The 23,721-nt window shown below is 41.1% G+C and overlaps 1 protein-coding gene across 2 annotated transcripts in view; it reads right to left on the minus strand.

Annotated features, from left to right (window-relative positions):
* RAPGEF4 (Rap guanine nucleotide exchange factor 4) overlaps positions 1-21,293 on the minus strand; it is a 260,265-nt gene extending 238,972 nt beyond the window's left edge. The window contains exon 1 of one of the 2 annotated variants that reach the window (XM_070422742.1): positions 21,125-21,293. In XM_070422742.1, coding sequence (XP_070278843.1) covers positions 21,125-21,189 — 65 coding nt within the window. In that variant the 5' untranslated portion in view covers positions 21,190-21,293. The remainder of the gene's footprint in view (positions 1-21,124) is intronic. The other variant, XM_070422743.1, reaches the window with a different exon arrangement.
* Between the last annotated feature and the right edge of the window lie 2,428 nt (positions 21,294-23,721).

Here is a 23,721-nt window from a genome sequence, read left to right on the forward strand (position 1 = left end):
GAGTCCGCAACCCACCCAAATGCCGACCATGCTGGATAACTAGACCTATTAGCAGTGTCATCTGTGAGATATGAAACTTCAAATGCAAGCCCAGATTGTGGTCTTTCTTCTTTCCAATGTTTTGTCAACAGTGAAAGGAATTTTAGGGATAAAATAGGCAGGTTTAGCAAGTCTTAGGAATAAAGAGGGTTCATGGGGGAGGAATGCATAGGGGGGCTTTGGAGCCACCAGACAGCATACATTCACAGAGAATAGAAAAGTGCCACAGGATAAGGGGAGTGGAAGATATACATTCACAGAGGATCAAGAAAAATGCAAGAGTGTGGGGAACAAGGAAACATACTTTCATAGAGGATAGAGAAATGTCGACAAATGCTAGAGAAAGGGAAACATGTTCACAGGAGATAGAGAAATGCTACAAGATAAGGGAAAGAGGAAGAGGGGCGCCATGTGGGTTTTGGACTTTGAAGATGATATTCTGTGGGAGAGTGACCAATTAGTAAAGCACAGAATCATCAAATGGGGAAGGGGTCCAATTAGAAGGGCACATGAAGAGACAAAGAACTACAGCATTTATAAACCTTAGGAAAAAGGAGCTTAGTGGGCTACCTGCTTGGGAACTCCTCCCTATGTGGGAGTCTGTATTTGCTTCCAATAAATTTCCACCCTTTTACTAACAAGTCCTTTCAGCCCGAGAATTTTATTTTTCAAACCTCGTGAGACAAGAACCCGCAAGCGGGAGATCCACTTCCTGCACCCAACGTTTCAACAGGATATGATCTATCTGAATATTCAGAAACATCTTCACTTGCCTTTCAAGACACATTCCACATTCCTGTTTTCCTCTTACCTTTTAGGTCACTCCTACATAGCTTATTTTGCTGGTTATTCCCCCTGCCATGAACTCTTGTTGGAGGATGGCAGGGCTTAAAGTGGTCCCCTTGAACACTCACTTCCTTGATGCTTTCCAACACGCTCTCCTCATGGCTTGAAATATCACCTATGTATTAATTATTTCCAAATTTCTATCTCCAGCCCCGACTGCTCTTCCAAACTCCATAATTGCATATCTATTCAACATCTCCAATTGGGTTTCTAATAGACATCTCAAACTCAACATGTCCAAAACTGAATTCCTCACTCCCTCTCTCTAGCCTTCCCCATCATAACAAATAGTCTCAGGATCCTTCCAATTGCCCAAGCCCCAAAACCTTAGAATTATCCTTGACTCCTCTTTCTCACACATTCCCATGTTGAATTCATTCCATTTGGTTCTACCTCCAAAATGCATTCCACTTCTTCTCACCATCTCCGCTGCTGTCACTCTGATCAAGCCACCATCATCTTTTACCTGATTACTGCAATAGGTTCCTAATAGGTCTCCCTTTCTCTGCCATTACCTCCTCACCATAGCATCTTCTCAACATTGCTATCATAGTGATCTCGTAAAACTATAAGCCAGGTTATGCCATTGCTCTTCTCAAAACCCTTCAGTGACTCCCTGCTTCATTCAGAGTAAAAATCAATGCCTTTATAATAGCTGTCTACTTCCTACATGATCTGCCCTCATTCTCCGACTTCCTAATCTTTTAGTTGGTAACTTCTCTCTAGAGACAGTAGCCTCCTTACTATTCCTTCAATCATCCATATATGCATTAACCCCAGGGCCTTTGCACTGGCTGTTCCCATTACCAGGATATTCTTATCAGAAATACATGCTTAGTTAACTCCCTCACCTTTTTGCTTAAATCACTTTCCCAGTGAACCATATTCTGACTGACCTATGTTATGGTACAAGTTTCATCATTCCCACTAGCACTCCTGAGCTCTACTTCTATTGATTGTGCTTCTCCCTCCCCCCAACACGTATTATTTGCAAACATAACATGTAACGTACTTGTTTATTATGTCTATTGTCTTTTATCTAATTCCTCTGTTAAATGTAAGCTCTAAGAGAGCAGGGATCTTCTGTTTTGCTCATTGAAGAATCCTAAGCACCAGAAGCAACCAGTGAATATTTGTTGAATAAAGAATTTAATCTCATGACAGTAATGCCTCAAGTATTCTGAGGATATTTATCTTGAAATCTCAGTTATTACGGAAAAAAATCATAGAAGAAAGATTATGCAGCGAGTACATTTAAAAGGCTTTGTGCAACCAAAATGAAGGCCTTTAAATACGAAAACTCTGAAATTCATGTACTTTATTCATGAGAGAAATCCTCAGGGGCAAAATCCATGCACACATATTATAAATAAAGCTCCAACCCACTTGGCTAACCTGGTTTCTAAGTCCAAAGCATTAGAAGCAGATATGTTTGTGCAAAGGAAGGACACGGAACAGACACCCGGAGGGCCGCAAACAAGGAGCGACAGCTGCTGGGCAGTAGGGAAGAGTCAGGCAAATAAAACAAAAACCAAGCAGAACCCATGTATATTTTAAAAACACAACACTGGGGGCATTTGGTGTTGAAACAGATAATCCACATATTTCAAAATCACCATATTATAACACAGGATACTAATTTATGTTCACTACACTGAGCCCCAATCACCAAATAAAATTTATATTCGGTATGCTTTAGAAAAGCAGTCATATAAAATACACTTTTAAAATATAATTTCTACTAGAATTATTAAATTGAAAGATTGACTGGGATAAATGTGCATGAAATTAACTTCTTTATGATACTGGATAACTAAGGACTCGCTGTAAATAACTATACTGTTTGGCTCTCGGCCATTTGTTTGTTGTGTATCCAGACATTAATCTTGTGTTCTAAACCAGAGCAGCCTGAGCAACTTTAAGATTTCAGCAGGTTTTCAGTACTGCGGGTAACTTGAGGTTATAATTTAGGAACGATATACAGGAATGCTTGGGAAACGGCATGTCCTGGGTAGGTGTGGAAGGCTGAGAGCTTGGTTAGAAGCAAACATTTGGACCATATGTCTCAAAAGAGCCCCCAGCCCCCAGGCAGATGTTCTTATTGTGGGCATTTCACCCTGATTTCCTCTGGGTTAACACTTTGACATCTCTAGGAATCCTTTATTAAAATGCAAACAGTTCCCCCAAAGGTTAAACTCTTTAACACATCAGCTCAAATTACTTTTACCAGTGGTTAGGAAGTGTTGACTATAAAGCTCTGAAGAAACAGATGCAAGACAGAGAAGTACAGGGCAGTGCCCTCCCTACCAGTCTGTGTCCACCTCCAGGTGTGTGCCAAGGGGTCTGTCCTGCTTGTCCTATTTACAAGATTGGCCTCTGAGAGAGAGAGAGGTACAAGACAGGGCTCAGAGAAGCCTTGTCAAGTCAAAGAGACTGGGCAGAGAGGGAGAGCAGACACAATCAACCTGGGATCTCTGGCAAAATCCAAATGGGTTAACAATGGCTCCTTACATGGCCCCTGGAAGCTCACTCAGTGTTAAGGTAAAAGCTACAGGAGGCTGCCATCCTGGCAACCCCGGGGGCACTCAAGTATCCACAGAGCATGCAGGGGTGAGGCTGAGGGCAGTGAGAGAGTGGAGAGCTGCAGGAGGTGGGCTGCGGCACGCGGTTCTCCAGGGTTCTGCAGCCACAGAGCGTCTTTATGGTAATTTCTAGGGCTCTGAGCACTTTTGAAAAGTTCTTACTGAATTTTAACTTGACATTTCCCAAACTTTTTATCATGAGCCTTTTTTTGCCTTGCACTATCTATTAATACCCCCAGGAATATATTTGAAATGCTGTTATCGTGAAAAGGGAATGGTGTTTCACCCCATGTTGGTCCCTGGCACTTAACAGCTATGTGACGCTGGACAAATAATTTAACTTTTCCAAACCTCAGTTCCCTTATTTGTAAAATATAAATAATAGCATCTATCTTATTGTATTGATGAAAAGTTATTTTAAGATATGTGTCAAAATCCTAAATCTCTTCACACATATTAACTAATTTTAGTTCTATGAATATCTCTATCCCAAGGAAGTAATCTAAAACACAGTAAAAATGTAATATAAGGCTATAACAGTACTGGTAAGAGCAATAATCATTTTAAATGTCTTAGTTGTCCAACTGAGGAAAACCTTAAGCCATGTGATCCATAAGATTTCAGCCAATAAAATTGTATTTACAAAGAATTTTTAATAACCTAGGAGGATGATCATCCTATAATGTTAGTTTTAAGAGGCAGGAAGTCTTAAAGTATGAGCTCAAACAGGAAAAAAATACTCATAGAAAAAATACTGTAGAAAAACACATGAAAAACGTATGACCTTTGATGTCCAGTGGTAGGATTTGTAGAAATGCAATAATTATAAACCAGAAATTCTTTGGCTTGGCTCCAATTAAAATACAATTTAAATCACAGTCCATTACCTTTCATCAGCTCCTGTCATTTCCTTCTGGGAAGGAGAAAGACATGTCAATACATGTCAACTTGTAACACCCTCAGAAAGAAGCAGGGGGTATGTGCATATTGTCAGCTCTCAGCTGCAAGCCTGCAACTTCTCTCACAAACCCAGGGAAGAGAAGGGCATGCAGGGATAGCAACCTCGCCACGTGCCATGCCAAGAGTCGTGCTGTGGTATCCTACAACTGTTTTAGCAACTAAACATCAGTGGGCTTTTCTAAAAGTGTTTTTTTTCCCTTATAAGTGCCTTCATTACTCATTTTTCATTTTAAAAACCTTTTAAAATTCCTCCAATATAAATCCTATGAGATAAAACTCCCATCAATAAAGTTTGGTGCCATATAACTATAGAAATAAGTAGATTTCAGCACATAAAATCAATTGTATGCTTTGGTTGCTTGTCCAGATTCAAATGCCATTCTACTTGGAGAGGCATTCTTTTATATATATATATATATATTTTTTTTTTTATTAAGATATTACATATGTGTCCTTATACCCACGTCACCCCCCCCCCCCCCCCCCGCTGTCCGTGTCCATTGGTTAGACCTATATGCTTGCATGTAAGTCCTTTGGTTGATCTTCCCCCCTTACCCCCACCCTCCCCTACCTTCCCTCCAAGGCCCGACAGTCCAATCAATGCCTCTCCATCTCTGGATCAGTCCTTATTCATCAGTTTATGATGTTCATTATATTCCACAAGTGAGTGAGATCATTTGGTATTTATCCTTCTCTGACTGGCTTATTTCACTTAGCATAATGCTCTCTAGTTCCATCCATGGTGTGGCAAATGGTAAGAGTTCCTTTTTCTTCTTCCTCTTCTTAAAGAATACCTTTCAGCATTTCATATAATGCTGGCTTGGTGGTGATGAACTCCTTTAGCTTTTTCTTATCTGTGAAGCTCTTTATCTGACCTTCAATTCTGAATGATAGCTTTGCTGGATAAAGTAATCTTGGTTGTAGGTTCTTGCTATTCATCACTTTGAATATTTCTTGCCACTCTCTTCTGGCCTGCATGGTTTCTGTTGAGAAATCAGCTGACAGTCGTATGGGTATTCCCTTGTAGGTAACTGACTGTTATTCTTTTGCTGCTTTTAAGATTCTCTCTTTGTCTTTTGCTCTTGGCATTTTAATTATGATGTGTCTTGGTGTGGTCCTCTTTGGATTCCTTTGGTTTGGGGTTCTCTGCGCTTCTTGGACCTGGAAGTCTATTTCTTTCACCAGGTGGAGGAACTTTTCTGTCATTATTTCTTCAAATAGGTTTTCAATATCTTGCTCTCTCTCTTCTTCTGGTACCCCTATAATTCTGATGTTGGTATGCTTGAAGTTGTCCCAGAGGCTCCTTACACTATCTTCATATTTTTGGATTCTTTTTTCATTTTGCTTTTCCTGTTGGGTGTTTTTTGCTTCTTCGTATTTCAAATCTTTGACTTGATTCTTGTGATCCTCTGGTCTGCTGTTGGGAGTCTGTATAATATTTTTTATTTCAGTCAGTGTATGCTTAATTTCTAGTTGGTCCTTTATCACAACATCGAGGGTCTCACTAGATTTCTTGAGGATCTCACTACATTTATCGGCGGTTTCCATAAAATTCTTGAAAAATCTTAGAACCGTGGTTTTGAACTCTATATCCAGTCATTTGCTGTCCTCCATTTCTGTCATTTGTGACCTGTTTCTTTGTCTTCGCATTTTGTCTGCTTCCCTGTGTTGGTAGAGTGGTTTTGTGTGCTAGGTGTCCTACAGGGCCCAGTGGCTCAGCCTCCCCAGTTACCTGAGGTGGACACTCTTGGTGCACCCCCTTGTGGGCTTTGTGCACAGTCTTGTTGTAGTTATGCCTTGATTGTTTTAGGTGTCACTGGGAGGAATTGACCTCCAGGCCAATTGGCAGCGAGAATCAGCTGTGTCTGCAGTGGGAGAACTTCTGTGCTGAAGATGCCCTTCTGGGGTAAGACTTGCTTCAGTGGGGCTTTGGTGCTCACTGAGTCTGCCCCCTGAGTGTGTTCCTTATGAATCTGAGGAGTTGTAATCTGGATGGTCCCACTGTGACCACTGGGTACACTGGCTCTTGGGTCTAAGGAGGTGCTAATTAAGCCTCTTCCTGAGGTTACCCAGCAGGAGCTACAAAGAGATATGCAGATTCCCCTTCCTTTTTTGGGGGTTTGGGGGTGCCCAGATGAGGCCCAGCTGAGAAGCAATGCAAGCTGCTGTGGGGCATTGGGCCTTCTCTTGGAAATTCTGAGTCTGTCTGGCCCAGCTGCAATTTGTTAGGTAATTGTCAGGTTGCAAAGGACCCGGGCATTCATATGCAAAAGGCTTTGCAGCAGCCTGGAAGGGGCGGGGTCTCGGAATCAACAGGGCGGAGCAAGCAGCTATGGCTGATTCTCAGCCCTGCCCTAAGGGGCCACGTGTCTCAGTGTCCCGGTAACTGCCGCCAGCACCTCTGAGGGAAAGCCGCCCTGGAGAGGCATTCTTATGTGGAAGAATTTGACTGCAAAAACTCTTTACAGGCAGCTAAAAATCAATAGTAGGTGACAAATTAAAGAAAAATCAATAAATAAAAGGAAATCAATGTTAACGCAATTAAAATGGAAAGGAGACGCTCCCTTTTAGATAACTTTTCAACCTTCTCAAAGTCATTACAGCCTCTGGTTTTATTTTTTTACTATTCACTCTCCCTCATGCCTATACTCTTTCCCTCAAAGTGATGAATAAAATATGCTTATGTTTAAATTATTTCCATTTTGCAATTTGACTACTTAATGATTTTCTTTCAGATTACCCAAAATAACACCAGGCTTAAGTGATGTCCACTTTAGATTTCTGTATGCTCCTCTGAGAAGTTTCATGACTCATTTGGCAATTTGAATATTTAAGGTTAGGACTTCTAATGACACAGACAAAAGAATATTAATCATCTAAACACAAGTCCTTTTTTAAAATGAGCATTACTTTGATATCCATAATCTGTTGAATGTTGAATTCTAAAATGAACCTCTAAAATTGTTCAGACAAATACCCAACGAAGTGCTGAAAAGGTAGGAAGCAAAGCAACAGAGATAATGCAAAATTCAATTGAGGGAAAGATAAGGTGCAGTCACAAGCTGATAATGAACAGCGACAGCACAGGGAGATGAAAGAGCACAATAAAAGTCTATTCCCATCCAACCAGGGGGCAGCCAAGCTTGGCCATGCTTCAGAGATCTGCCTCCTTGGCTGAAGCAGCCTTCTTATATTATATGGTCCCATTGGTATTAAGGGCTCCCCTATCTATGCTCTGATGATCTGAATAATTAAGCAGGGTCTCCTGGTCTACGTATTTAAATGCTTTTCAGTAAATAAAAAGTAAAACCTGGTTACTGACTAGAGTAGTCCCAATTCTACAAATCAGATCTTTAAGTACCACCAGGGAATATTTACAATGAGTCTGCTGCGTGCAAGTTACCCACATTACCACAGAGACTTACTATTCTCAAATTGTCTCCAATTTTTAACGTAAAAAATTTACAAACATATTGACATAACATTTAATTAGTTGCTGAGGAGAATGTGATAAGAATTCAATATCAAAAACATTATCAAAAGACAGATGGTAAAATAATAATAGAAAATTGTTTAAGATAATGAACGAGTCCTCGAAATGAGACATCATTGGAGTTTCTAGGTATCTTGGACCATTTTCTTGCTCTGGTACGTTTGTCCGAGAGGTCTGTCTTAGGGAATACTGACCCCACACAGGTGCCAGACAAATTCATCATTGATAAAACTAAAGGGGCTAAATTATAAAACCCAAAGTCCATCAGTAGGATGGGGATGTTGACACCACCATCAGCATCCATAGTCAAAAGTACACACTCACTACCTTAGAACCTCATTAAATAACATTATTTTCCAAATCCGCATGCCACTCATCAGTTCTCTAGGAATAGCTTTCTCTTTCTTCAAAAATTACAATAATGAAAAAACTAAACATCTTTTAAAACTATAATTTTAAATTTAAAAACCAAAATTTCAAAATGTATCTCTTTCAACTGTTTTCTGAAATTACCTTTGTCTACTACCTCCACAAAAGCAATAATATATTATGGGCACTTGCTCCCAATAAAGCCTTGTTACCAAAGAAAAAACGGTGGTACCATATTTATTCAGCCTGTGTCCTCATAGCAGGCACTAGCCCAACACTTGTTCTCTAAAAAACTACTTAGCAAAGCATGGACAACACTGATTTAAATTCATATTGGGTGGCCTCTCAGTTAATTCAAGGCCTTTGATCCAACGTTACTTCTGCAGAAAGGCCTGCCCACCTTCTCCAAAATCACTCTCGGACATTGTAGCACAGACTTGTCTGTCCCCCTACTCCCTCACTCCATATCCTCTTCCCTTGGGCCTCATAGTATTTATTACCACCTAACTTTTCCTGTTTTGTTTACCACCGTATTCCTTGCCACCTGGAACAGTATCCAACACTCACTAGTTACTCAATAAATAGTTTTTTGAACGACTAACTGAAATAACGTATGTCTTCCCAACTAGTATTTAAATTCATGAGGCCAAGGGCCCTGACAACTCTTTTCACTAACCTATGCCCAGAAAGCACATCTGGCACATGCAAAACAGAGTGTAAAATCTCTGAATGAAGGAACTGGTGGAAAGTAGGTGATTAAGATCAACCCATTTGGGTTGAGGAAGGAGGAAAAGAACACGAGACAGGGAGAGGGAAACAGGACAGGAGTGACAAAGGAGTGGCAAGGGACACTGAAGATAGGACTTTCTTATATCCCAAAAGTTTGTTTAAAGAGTTGATAAAGAAAACAAGTAAAATTCAAGAACTCAACTTTTCCTGCAACATGTTCAGTAAGTAGCCCATCAATGACCAGAAGGATAAAATTGTCAAAGCCTGAATACTAGATAAGACATTTAAGGAGAATTGCAGTTTCACACACAATATCAAGAATCAAATTATTAACTTCCAAGTAATGTCTGCTTCCCACCAAAGGTCTTTTGTATTTGTTTTCAACATCTCTAACAAGCGTTTCTACGGCCTTTAAAAATTATTTCCCCATTTATTTAAATAAAACAGAGGTTCTTGAACTCTTAACCAATTTTTATACTCCTATAGCACAAATCATCCTATTTGATATGCTTACATCAGAAAATTATGTTACACAAAGATAGGCATTTTACTGTTTCAGTGCAATTAACACAAGTCCCTTGGTTTCCTTGGTAACAATCATAGGGGCCATACTCTGTGGCATAACCTGTGGACTCTTGACCACCATTTGTCAGAGTGGCACCATCATTACTCCTTGAGGATAAACCCTTGCCCCCCACATCCTCACAAAGTAGGGCTAGACCACCATTAAGACATACATCTTTCCTTGGCTATCAAGTGAGGGTGTAGTTTTCTCCCAGTTGAGTCCAAAGTCATATGACTCTTTTTTTTTTTTCCTGCTTGTTTTTTATTGAGATATGTTTCACACACCACACAATTTATCATTTTAAAGTATAAAATTCAGTGTTTCTTTGTATATTCACAAAGTTGTGCAACTATCACTATCACTAATTTCAGAACATTCTCATCACTCCCCAAAGAAATCCCATACCCATTAGTAGTCATTCACCATTTTACTTTCTTCCATCCCTGGAAACTATTAATATACTTGCTAACTAAATTTGCCTGTTTTGGACATTTCACATAAGTGAAATCATACAATATGTGACCTTCTGTGTCAGACTTCTTTCACTTAGCATGTTTTCAGGGTTCATCCATGTTGTAGCATGTATCAGTACTTCATTCCTTTTAATAGCTGAATAATTTTTAATTGTATGTATACACCACATTTGTTTGTTTATTCATCAGTTTATGGGTATTTCAGTTGTTTCTACTTTCTGGTTATCATTTGAATAATGCTGCTATAAACATTCATATACAAGTTTTTACGTGACTGTATATTTTCATATCTTTTAAATATATATCAAGGAATGAATGGAATTGCTGGGTCAGTTGGTTACTCTATGTTTAACTTTTTGAGAAACTGCCAAACTGTTTGCTATATGAGACTGTATGTAGCATTTTATATTTCTTCCAGCAGTGTGTGAGGGTTCCAATTTTTCTACATAATCCCAACATTGTTATTTTCTATTTTATGACACTTGGTGTTTATTTATTATAGCCATCCTACAGGATGTGAAGTGTATCTCATGGTAGTTTTCTAATGACTAATGATGTTGGGCATCTTTTCCTGTGCTCATTGGCATTTGTGTGTCTTTGAAGAAATGTCTGTTCAAATACTTAGAATATTTTTTAATTGTTTCTCTCTTGGCTTTTAATTGTTGAGTTGTAATGGTTCTTTATACATTCTGGATACTAAACTCCTATCAGCTATATAATTTGCAAATATTTTCTCTCATTCTATAGGTTATCTTTTTACTTTCTTGATAGTGTCCTTTTCTGAAACAAAAATGTTTTGAATTTTGATGAAGTCAAATTTATTTATTTAATGTACTTTTGGTGGCTTGACATTTATATACCTAAGAAATCTTTGACTAATTTCAAGGTCACTAAAACTTATGCCTTTATTTCCTTCTAAGAATTTTATAGTTTTAGCTCTTATATTCAGGTCTTTGGTCTATTTTTATTTATTTATCTTGATTGTTGAAAGTATTACAAAAAGATGTCCCCTTCTCCTTTTCCTCCCACTGGCCCTCTTCACCCTACTCCTGCCCTCTCCCCAGGCCTTCACCACATTATTGTCTGTCCATGGGTTATATATATGTATACATATATATACATATAAATTCTTTTGTTAGTCTATTCCTGCCCCCGCCCCCCTTCCCTCTGAAATATGTCAGTCTGCTGCATGCTTCAGTGTCTCCAGATCTATTTTGTTTGCCAGTTTATTTTAACCAACAACACAGAAATAGCAGCACTCCAGGTATCTATTGGGAAATATTGCTTCAAAGTCCTTGTTGCCCAATTTTAATACTTACCAATAGCTCGGATGTGGGAAAAAATACTTATGGAGGATTTCTTGAAAGAGAAATAATCCACTGACCCCTGAAATATATCCTGGAATTAAATCAGACCATCAGAAAGCTGTCTATTATACTGGCCCCCTTGCTCCTTTAATGTCCCTTTGGCATTAAGCTATCAAGATATATTGAGAGTACTATGAAACCCATTGCTTAATTCACTGCTGAGATATTGTTCATTACATTGCACAGTATCTTCCATGAAGTTGAGGAGATTAATAGGTCCCAGTATTGGCTTGATTGATTGTTCTTTTCTTGCAAAACTGGGTGCATATTTTTGTCAACACTGACTACTGAAATAACTGTGCTTCCTTCTTTGTGCTGACCCTGAGAAATCACAGTATTAATGCTCATATTAGAAAAGAGGAAAATTTTAATTATCTAGATTTCCATTTTAAGAAGCCAAAAAAAGAAGAGCAAGTTAAACCCAAAGTAAATCAAATAAAGTGGGGGTGGGGTAGCAAAAATCAATGAAATCTCAAACAATAAAGAAAATCAATGAAAAAAATTGGTTCTTTTCAAAGATTAACAAATTGAGAAACTCCAAGCAAGACTGTTCAAGAAAACAGAGTAGACACAAATTACTAATATGTGGTATAAAGTAGAACATAACTATATATTCTGAAGACATTAAAAGGATAATAGGTAATACTATGAACAACTCTATGCCAACAAATTTGAAAACTTAGATGAAATGGACAAACTCCTTAAGACAACTTGTCAAAACTGACACAAGAAGAAATAGAAAATCTGGGTAGTCCTCTCTCTATTAGAGATTGAATTTGTCATCAAAAAACTTCCTACAAAGAATATTTCTAGCCAGATGATATCTATAAAACATTTTTTAAAATAGCATCAACATTACACAGCTCTTTTAAAAATAAAGGAAAGAAAAAATAGAGGGAAAAAATGTTTCCTGATTCAAGGAAGTCCATTCTCACCCCTTCTGTTCAACTTTGTCCTGGAAATTCTAGCCAGTGAAATAAAGACAGAAAAATAAATAATAAAAGACAAAGATCTGAAAGAATACATAAAACTGCCAGTATTCACAAACAACAAGATTGTCTATATAAAAAATCCTGAGAAATTTACAAAGCAACTATAAGAACTAAATAACTTGCCTAAAGTTACACCATTAATAAAATCAAAACTTGAATTTGAACTAACACAGTCTGGCTCCCAAAATCTTAACCCCTATAATATGCAGTCTACTTAGAGAACATCATGCAACTATACTTGCATTAGCCCACCAACACAGCCATTACTGTAGGTCTTTGGAGCCTCATTTGATAATTTGGAAATAGAGGCTCAGAAAAATTAATAACTTCACTAAGATCATACGGCTAACAGTAGAGATAACAGAATTTGAATCCAGGTCTGGCTGACCCAAAAACAAAGCTGATTTGAAAACAGGTCTTCCGGATTGGAAGCAGGAAACAATGAAAAGATCCAGGTCCAGATGTATAAGGCCCTGAAATAAAGCAGTAAAATATAATGGCCAATAGAAGAATTGGTGACTGGTTAGGTATAAAAAGAAACATAGGACAGGAGGACACAGGTAATATCAAAGTTTTGAGAATGAGACTAGTAGTGTCATTAATAAAATAAAAAAGTAAGGAAGAGAAACTAATAAAGAGGAATGTTAAGAAAGGTAAAGTCAGATTTAGACAAGTTGAGTATCAACTTGTTAGGTTACAAAAAAGTTTTGAAAGCAAATGATAAAGCGCCTAGCAAACAGTAGTTTCTAGAAATAGAGTGTGTTTTTGCCTCCACAAAACAAAAAAATCTCAAGTTAGGCAACTACTGATCTAAATTCAGCAGCTGAACAAAGTCAGAACTGAAGTCTGTGTTTCTTCTGGTCCTTCCTCCTGGAATTACAATATGGTTGCCATAGGCCCAAGCTTTAGGTAGTAATTCCAAGCAGAAACAAGAGAAGAATACATGTGTCTTTCATTAGTAAAGCAAGAACTTTCCTAGAAGCCCCTAGTGGACTTTTGACATATCTCATTAGCCAGAATTGTGTCACATTGACACCTACCCTCAAGAGAGTCTGGATAGATGAGTATTTTGTTTTTTAACCTCTATAGGTGAAGTTTGTCGCAGAATATTAATGGGATGTTGATGTGGGAATATACAACAGGAGACAAAAATGCCTATGGTCTAGAAGATAAACCAAGGATACAGAATATAAGTAATCTGCATAATTAAAGCAAAGGAAATGGATGGATGCTCCAAGAAAGAACACGTGTGAAGAGAATAAAGGGAAGTAACAGCACTTTATCTTTTTGTGCAGCTGAGTAAACACGGTGCCTCCACTCCAACCAGTTAGTGTGCTTCCTTACGTTTGACTGGGTCTCTCTCTGTCCCCCTCCCCACCCAGTTATTTCCATCCTCTCTTTTTCCTCCGTCTCTCAGTACTCCTAAGGCGGTCTCTGCTCTCCCTCTCCATCTGTGAATTGAAGTACTGAAGGAAAAGCCCTTTCTTCACTGCCACTGTCCAGGATGCATGAAGACGGACTTAAATCTGACTAAGCAAAAACTAGCTGCCCTGAAGTTGGGAAGGTGGTCCAGGAGAATAAGCAGCTATGAAATCTTACAAATTCATAGGACATTGGAAATGAAAGGGATCTGCCAGTCCCCGCCACCTCATTAGAGGGGCCAGAGGTCCATTTGAGGAAACCCAACCTAAGACAAGGAGGCAGAATCTGCTTTGCTGTGTACTACTCTTCCTCTGATGAGTCCTTCAGGATCTGAGGCTGTGTTCGGGAGACCAGGCTACAGGGCCAAAGGTGTGGTGGACCAGGCAGCCTCTCTTAGGCCCATTGCTCCAGAGGCTCCATCCTCCATGTACCTCCATTGAGGGAGTCCAGCTCTGGCTGAAACGTTCCTTTTCCAAAATCCTAAGGCAGGTAGAGTCAGCACCACAGGATTTAACCTTGATTACTTATGAGTTTGTGTTGTCTTCTAATTGCTCCTCAAATATATGCTACCTGCTCCCATGTATTTGGGGCTACAATGAGATGTCCTCCAAGAAGTTGCAGATAAGATCATTGCCAAGCATTAAACTTTAAAAATATTGCTAACATTACAAAAAGAGATCGCTTGATGTTATGTGCCTCATGATGGAAGTATGCAACACTTCTGTGAAGTATTCTTGCCCCAGAAATCATGTCTAAATCTGATAAAGCTTTAAATCCAAATATCAATTTATAGAAAATATGGGCGACAAAGGGACATATTAAAAGACACCATAGGGTATAATTAAAATTTAGACTGTAAAAAATACCTGTTTCTTCCACAGATTTATTATAAGGAGAGAGATGAATGAGAACCTAAAGATTTCAAAAACTTAACTTATTTGAATCCTGATACAAACAAACTACAGAAAAGAAAAATTTATGATCCCTGGCTGGTGTGGCTTCGTTGGTTGAAGCATTTTCCCATACACTAAAAGGTTTCTGGTTCAATTCCTGGTCTAGGCACATAACCCAGGTTGTAGGTTCAATCCAGTGGGCACATGCAGGGGCAGCTGATCGCTGTCCCTCTCTCACATCTCTCTCCTCTCTCTCTCTCTCTCTCTCTCGCTCAAATCAATTAAAAATTTTAAAAAGAAAAGAAAAAGTTATGAGATAAATGGAGAAATTTGAACACTGGATATTTGATTATATTAGGAAACTAATGTCAAAATTGTAATGTGTGAAAATGATATTTCTTTCTTTATAAAGAGTCCTTATCTTTTAGAGACATACTGTATATGGAAATATTTAAAGATAAATGAAATAATACTATGGCTGTGATTAGCATCAAAATGATCCTGAAGGCCCTAACCGGTATGGCTCAGTGGATAGAGCGTCAGCCTGCGGACTCAAGGGTCCCAGGTTCGATTCCGGTCAAGGGCATGTACCGTAGTTGCGGGCACATCCCCAGTAGGGGGTGTGCAGGAGGCAGCTGATAGATGTTTCTAACTCTCTATCCCTCTCCCTTCCTCTCTGTAAAAAATCAATAAAATATATTTTTTTAAAAATGATACTGAAGGCAGAAAGGGTGAATGGGATATAAATAAAACAAGATTGGCTGAGTTGATGATTATTGGAGGAGGAAGGGAAAGGTATGACAGAATTATACTGTTCTCTATTTTTGTACATTTTGAAATTTTCTGTAATAAAAGTTGTTTTGTTTTGTTTTTTAATCCTCACTCAAAGATATTTTTCCATTGATTTTTAGAGAGAGTGGAAAGGGGAGGGAGAGACAGAGAGAAACACCGATGTGAGAGAGACACATCGATTGGTTGCCTCCGGCATGCTCCCAACCAGGGCCGGGAACCTGCAACCAAGGTACATGCCTTGACCGGAATCAAACCCAGACCCTTCAGTCCGCAGGCCAACACTCTATCCACTGCGCCAAACCAGCCAGGGCTAAAAGTATTTTTAATAATAGATTAGACAAGAGCTGTGCAATGTCATTTAAAAAAAAAAGTATTCAGGTCTGCCAAGGAAACACAGAAGGAGTAACAGAGGCAGATGTTGATGGTGCCATCTAAGCCTTTTCCGAGGCAAAGGAGACCAGTGAAAAGACCTGCCTACAAAGTCACCGATGCCTGCATCCCTGAGGGGAAGGATGCACTTGCCCTCTCACCCTGACCCAATAAGCACCTTCTATAGTCAGGGCTCTGCACTGAAGCTGGAAATAAAATGATGAATGAAATACAGAGACTAACATCAAATGATGCAAAAAGTAAACCAGCAATTGCAGTGGAGTCTGACATGTTATTACAATGTTTGGGGAAAGTGTGCTATGTGAGTACATGCCATGGCAATCTAATTGTAAGAAGTGGCAGCCAAGCCATCCTGAAGGATTCCCAGAACTATCTTCTGATTATAATTCAACTCCTGGGCTCTGTCGCTCTAGGAAAAGAATGAGCTGGCCAGAAGTTGTAAGTGTCCTGATCTGGCAGCTTTGCTTCTCATTGTAAATGCACAACACTGACTTCTCATAATAATTGGGTTTCCCATCCATCTTGCCTAGAGAAGAAATACATTAGCCAAATAATGTGTGTTCACTTCTCTGATGTTATTTTCAAATTCATGAACTGTCTTTCTGTTTTTACAGTCTCCGGGAGTTTAGTGCCTGTGTATCTGTATCTGAATAATGAATTAATTCTTGATGTGCTGACAAATCAGGATTCTGAGATTGTAAGACCAGCCCTGAACCCTGAGAATTCACCAAAGTAATGCCATCCCTTGGGGCCTCCCTGGGTAGACACCAGCCTTCCTTCTGCTCTGCATGCTTCTTTGATCTTCTCTATTCCTCAAGGCTGGGATGTGTCCGATGCTTCTTTGATATCTGAGTCATCCTCTCTCACCATGTCTGCGACAAAGCATTTTGTTTTTTAACACATTTATCCCTTAATTTCTTTGACTTTCATTCAATCACATCAAAAATAGCTAACTCAACATCTATTTGGGGATTAAGTCAGATGCAACAACACTAGGTTAGAGGCATTTTTAAAATGAAATAGGAATAAATTTTTAAATTCCTTAGCTGTTTTCAAAAATGTCAACCTTTTTTACATTCCATGCCATGTTAACTTCTTTTCCTGCTTAGGCCTGTGATCACTAGTGGTCTTCACATAAGCTAATCAAATGAGGACCTCCCTCCAATCTATGCTTCTACCTGAAGAACAAGAAGCCAAATATTGTGAACTTCCCAGACAAAGACAATCTCCAGTGGTTTCTCTTTCAATCACTTAGCAGATTCTTTTATCTATAACGGGATAACAAACTTTTTCTTCAAAGATCCACATAAGTAAGCACTTTAAATTCTGTGGGCCAGTCTCCATTGGTTGCAGCTACTCAACCCTACCATTGTAGCATGAAAGTAGCTGTAGACAATATAGAACCAAATGAGTGTGGCTGTGTTGAAGTTTGAATTTCATGGATCATGAAATATTAATCTGATTTTATTTCCAACCATTCAAAAATGTAAAAAGCATTCTTAGTTCTGTAGGCACTGTCTGATCTGGCCCACAGGACATAGTTTGCCAAGTCCTGCTCCACAGCTATGAATAGATGATACTGGCGATGATTCACTATACATATGTGAATATGTGTGGTCCCTTCATAATACTCCCATATCAACCTTGAGAATTTTGACTTACTAATGCTTCTTAAATTCACTGGTGGCAAACTTAAAATCTTATGATAAAAAATATTTTCACTAAAATTAAACAATGGTCAGCACAGGTTTTAAAAAAAAAGACATTTTACATATTTTAAATCCCAAATAGTGGATACAATGCTATTCATTTCTAGTTACTATCCCTGCTCAGAAAAATATTGTAAGATCTATGAGATAGTGGTAAGTTCATTTTGCTTTAACATGTTTTTGCTGAGACTTTCTCCAATGTTATTTTATCCAATTTTTCAACACCTTTCTGATTTTAAGATTAATATTTGTATACTCTCATCTCCTCAGTACCATCATAGTCCAAGAACTTAGATGCCTGACACGTAAGAAGCTTTGGATTTTCTTTCTTCACTCCCTTCTCTGACATGTGAGTTTATAAAGTATTTTCCTGTCTATAATAACTTTGTAGGCATGCCTAACAAATATTTCTAAGGCTTTATTTTCCTTGTTTTATTTGTCTCACCTTTCTTGCATACTTCTTTACTCCAGCAGACTTTCTACTGTAACTCCTCTTTTTATTTACAACCCCTGAGCCCTCTTTTTCTGGCCATCACCAACAGTAGCTGCTTGCATGGTGCATATATCTACACCACATTTCCCAGCTATGGAAAAGGTCCTAGCATCCTATCCCAAGTAGTACAGAGGAATTCAATGTACACTCCCTCTTTTTCGTGTGTGTATGCCTGAAAATATACGTAATCAAAAGTTTGAGAGAAATAGAGCATGTTTTCCTAAGCCCTAGACTAGGTCACAAGAGACATTTGTGGTTGGAAAGAAATCAGTGTATTTACAGGCCACTTCTGAGTGGCTTTGTTCACATTGCCCCCTCTGCCTGGCCTGCCCTCCCCAAATTCTCTGCCTGATAAAATTCCCCTCAACCTCCAAGGTCCAGGCAACACCTGTGGGAGGCATCTCTGGCAGAGCTGCCAAATCTCTCCTCTACATTCCCAAAGCACTTCATACATCTCCATTAAAGCACTTATCATTGAATTGTGGTTAGTTGTTTATGTAGCTGTCCCACCCCGACCCACACCCCTATACACAACTGAATAAGTAACTTCCTTTTTTCTTTTCTTACATCCCCAATGCCCAATGCACTGCTTGGACTAGGGTATCAAGATTGCATTTCTCGCCGAAACCGGTTTGGCTCAGTGGATAGAGCGTCGGCCTGCAGACTGAAAGGTCCCAGGTTCGATTCCGGTCAAGGGCATGTACCTGGGTTGCGGGCACATCTCCAGTGGGAGATGTGCAGGAGGCAGCTGGTCGATGTTTCTCTCTCATCGATGTTTCTAACTCTCTATCTCTCTCCCCTTCCTCTCTGTAAAAAATCAATAAAATATATTAAAAAAAAAAAGATTGCATTTCTCAGAAATATTGAGGGCAGTGTGCCACTAAGAAGTAATTTCAGGGACTTTCCCAGCCCACTTCCATCAGCACCCTTAATCTTCCTTCTCCCCTAAAAAATTAACAATCTAAGTAAAAATGCAACTGCAAAATAAGGTGCTCTGACAATGAGATTGCCAGTCCTAAACCCTTCTTCAAAGGAATTCCACCATCAATGCTGCAGAAAATTCAATGGTACCTAACAGTTTTCAAAGAACTTTCACCATTTTTTCCCCATTTGTTCCACTAATCCTTAGTAAGACAGATAGTCCTATCCTCATTTCTCAGACACTTCAGTAAATGAAAGTGGCACATCCAAGATCAGAGCTGGTGATAGCTCTGAGCCTAACAACCTTAAAACATTGATCTGTCCACTCTCCCACACTCCACGAATGCTAGGCTCAGTGTGTGTGGAGGGCTGGCTTTCTTTTCCCTCTGGTAGACTTTCCCCCCATTATGAATGGTGGTATTAGATTGTGGCACAATGTTCTAAAAATCCACTCCAAACAAAATCATTTAGGCAGATACACATTATGAAAGATAGAGTCAAACATGCCCACTTGTGTTAGTATTGCTCTATGATTTTGTCATAAGCACTTATTGACTAAAGGGTTTCCAGTGAATTACTGACTGTTCCAAAAAATGGCCTGCCATGCATTTCTTCAAAGAAAAATATATAATCTATTATCTTAAAAATTCACTCATGAGGAAGTACTATTATTTATAGGTTAAGTACAGGAGGCTTGCTTTTCTCTTCCTTTATAATTCATCTTTCCTAAACTATTGAATTTAGATTACTTATCCTATTGGCAGGCTCTTCTCTTAAACATGCTTTTAGTTCCTCTACATAATTCTGTATGATTTAACCATCACTTCGATTCTCTTACTATTTATTGTATGTAACTCTTCTAATATTAGTACATATCATTTTAGACATAAATAGGGCGCTGCCTTCCAAAAAAAAAAATCTTGCTGTGTGGTAACTGAAAGTAAAAATTATTTTCAGACATATTAATTTATTCAAACGAGCCACAGTTAGCTGTTCTCTAATTTTTTTCAACAAAGGCCTATAATAGTGAAGTATGTCACACTTCAGATTTTCGAGTTTGAGCTGGTTATGAATCTGCTAATTGGAAAAAAAATATCACAATATGGCAGGGCAAAAAAATATTTCACACAAATGCAAATAGAGATACCATGCAGATAGCTGCAAGACATGAATCACTGCCCTGCTGCATCCAACTCGGAAATGCAGAGGCCGCCCACTCTACGCGATTTCTTGCTCAGTTTTCAAAAGTTCAGAGGCATCACCTTGTAATCAGGGTCATCAACTATCATTGCTAATATATGTGTCATGTTTACTGCTACACCCACAATGTGAACACTCAGAAAACTGTGCTCTCAGAGCCTGGGAACGGTCGCAGTCCGCTGTTACACGCAACAACTCCTGACACAGAGCTGTGGTCGGGAGTTACAATGCTTTGTTGTTCCAATTTTTTTAGAGGAAGGGGCTTTCCCCGAGGAGCAAGTATTGAGACGAAAGCAGTCTCCGGCGTGACCTTCCCAACACAGACCTTGAGCAGAGGCGCAGGCTCGAAGGCACTGGACAGCTCCCCCGACTCGCTCACACTTCGCTTTCCAGAACAAAAAAGAATGTTACTCTGCACCTGCCTCCCCCCTCCCCTCCTTAAAACTTAAATGACCTTTACCCCTAGTGGTCTGAGCAGCTGGAAGAAGATAGGAATCTACTGGTCTGTCCGGCGATGCCCAGAGAGAATAACCTCCCACCCAAGAGCGGAACCCGGAGTCCGCGGGGGAGGGGGCGAGGACGGGAGGAGGGAGGGTTGGGGGGGGGGGGGAGCTGAGCGGCCGGCGCCCTCCCCCGCCCCCTCCGCACTGCACCGCATTCTCTCCACTGCACGGAAAAACCTCGTGCGGGGGCTGCCCCCCAAGCAGGGGTGTGTGTCCCCAGCATCCTGGATGCTGCCCCTCGGCCCCTCCCCCGCCCGGACCCTCCTCCCGCCGCGGGGCTGAGCCAGGTGCGGGCTGCGGGCTGCGGCTCCGGCGGCTGCGCCCACGGGGAGCTCGGGCAGGGCAGCGCCGCAGAGCCCGGCCGGTGGGGGCCCCTCCCCAGGTACCTTTTATCCAGGCAGGCGATCCACTCGGCGGAGGAGGAGGAATGGGCAGCGTGCGCAGCGACCATGTTGGGCAGCGGCAGGTCCCCGCTGCGGGGAGCCGCGCTCGCTCTACCTCCGCGCCGCGCGGTGCAGACCGCTCCCCGGCCGACCCGCCTCCCACCAGCGCGGCTGTGGCGGCGCTCGGGCCTGCGAGGGGCGGGAGGGAGGGAGGGGGCCCGAGGGGCGGGACGTGGGGACGGGGAGGGCCCAGGCGCCCGCCCTCCGCACTGCACTGCGGCGCCCGGGGGTGGGGAGCCCCGCGTCCCGGGCGCCGCGGGAGGGCGCTCCGCGGCGACCCTGATGGCCGAGCACCTGCGACAGGTGGCCGCTGCGGCTCAGGGGAACCTGGGCCCCACCCCTCACCTCGGGGCCTCTGAAACAGGAAAGAGGGAAAACCCCAAGAGTGTGTGTGTGGGGACGGGGGGAAGGCGGTCAGTGTCTATATATTTTTCATCCAGCAAATGCCACTAAAATGGCTGCTGCCTTTCCGTTGCCTTAGAAACCCATTAGTCTTCCTCCGCAGCTTGTCAAAACTTGCTGGCGGGTTCCCGCTCACCTTTCCTGTTTCCCCTTTAGAAAGGGATGGAGAGGAGGGCTATTATGGCTTGGGATGGGCACACCCACAGTGGTCTCTATGGTGGAATGCAGGCGACAGTTTCTCCCGAAGGGCGAGGAAGGGCTGGGATGGGATGCAGAGGGGGCACGGGCATGGCTACAAGCTGGGAGGGCGGCTGGTGGGCCAGAATGGTACCCAGGGGCGTCTGAGGGGATGACAAACTGGTCCGGGACCTTGCACCTTAGACCAGCTTGGGCTTCCATCACCTGCATCATGAAAAGAAACACGAAAGAGGGGGGAGCAGTGGGGCCGCAGCAGAACTGAGGTTCGGGGATTGGGGGCCAAGATCCCAAGGCACGTGGGTTGTTCACTCGCATGGTTGGCCCCACATGCCATTCTCTCCAGGCCTGGGGCGTGTGGAATGTTTGCCTGCTGTCTGGCTCAGGTCGGAGTACACCACAAACGCGATGCCTAGAAGTTATTTGGTTACACTCTTGCAAAAACCAAATTATGCTGTGCCGGTTGTTTAAGAATTCGGGACAAGTTAAGTCCTTTGGACTGTTGCCAAGCACGGTTTTGGTAAGTATGAGTGCTCATCTAGGGATAGACAACGGGCACAGCGACACAGCATTACTTTCCTCACTTTGTCTTGTTTGTTTTCGTTTTCTCTCTCCCACCCTCACTCTCCTGCTTACAGGAGGTTTAAGGAGAGTGGAGACAGTGAAACAGCAGGTATGTACTGGCGTGCTTTTACCCTAATAAAACGCCTCTGAAGAATTTACCATTTTCCCTCTGCTCCACAGCCAGGATCTGGTTTCAGACCTCCACCTTTCCTTCAGCAACAAACTCCTCCCTGCTCCGTGCTTGTCCTCCAGCTGACCTCCATCTGGTTAACTTCTATCATGGTTAAGGTAAACAAATTTAAAATGTTACACTATATAAAGATTACCAAAGGCATGTATGCCATTCCTTTTCTAGGATAGGGATATGGAGGAGGAAATGAGTCTCCTATATTTATTAAGATTCATTCATAAAGGCATCAGAGAACGCTTAAGAATGTTTCAAGGTCACCAAATGCTTTCTCAAGATTCCTTTACCCAGAGAAAGCTTCTAGGTAAAGAGCGAGAGGGGAAAAGGACTGCACTTGACCTGCCATTTACCAGAACCTCAGAGTTACCATAGGTTTTTGGCCATGATGCTTATAATAGTCACCATTTATTGGACATCCACTGAGTGTCAGGCTCCGTGTGGTGTTCTCTACCTGTTATCTCGTTTAATCTTCAGAACAGTCTATGAAGCAGAGCCAGAGGGCAGATATCCAGGGTACGATCCTGGCAGCCCCTCACCTCTTCTAGTTGCTGCACAATTTAAACCCTGGAAATGGAGCCTTCCCTTCAGGTGAGCCTAGGCCAGGGGTGGGCAAACTTTTTGACTCGAGGGCCACAATGGGTTCTTAAACTGGACCGGAGGGCCGGAACAAAAGCAAGGATGGAGTGTTTGTGTGAACTAATATAAATTCAAAGTAAACATCATTACATAAAAGGGTACGGTCTTTTTTTTTTTTTTTTTTTAGTTTTATTCATTTCAAACGGACTGGATCCGGCCCATGGGCCGTAGTTTGCCCACAGCTTGCCTAGGCCCTGACCTGCTAATGTTAGGACTGCCTCGGCCTCGGACACTTCCATTGCCATCTGCGCAGCTAAGCCCAGAGCACACTGTGGAGATTCGGCCTTTTTCTTTTTCATTTCTTCACACCCATATTAATTCATCTGGTAATTCAATTCAGGAAATACTTGAGCTCCTACCACATGCCAGGGACTGTGCTAGACACTGAGGAAAGAGCAGAGAACAGATTTCCTACTTGCAGGGAACATTGCTGTAGTGGAATGAGAGATAAACAGATAGCACATTAGTACAGGATGGGGCAAAAATAGGTTAACAGTTTTTTGTATGACAAATAATACAATAATTAATAAATGATACAAGAATAAACTCTGTTTCA

This window comes from Myotis yumanensis, unplaced genomic scaffold, assembly GCF_028538775.1.
Source record: "Myotis yumanensis isolate MYYU_CA2020_CCGP unplaced genomic scaffold, mMyoYum1.0.hap1 SCAF_8, whole genome shotgun sequence".
In the NCBI taxonomy this organism is placed as follows: Eukaryota; Metazoa; Chordata; class Mammalia; order Chiroptera; family Vespertilionidae; genus Myotis; species Myotis yumanensis.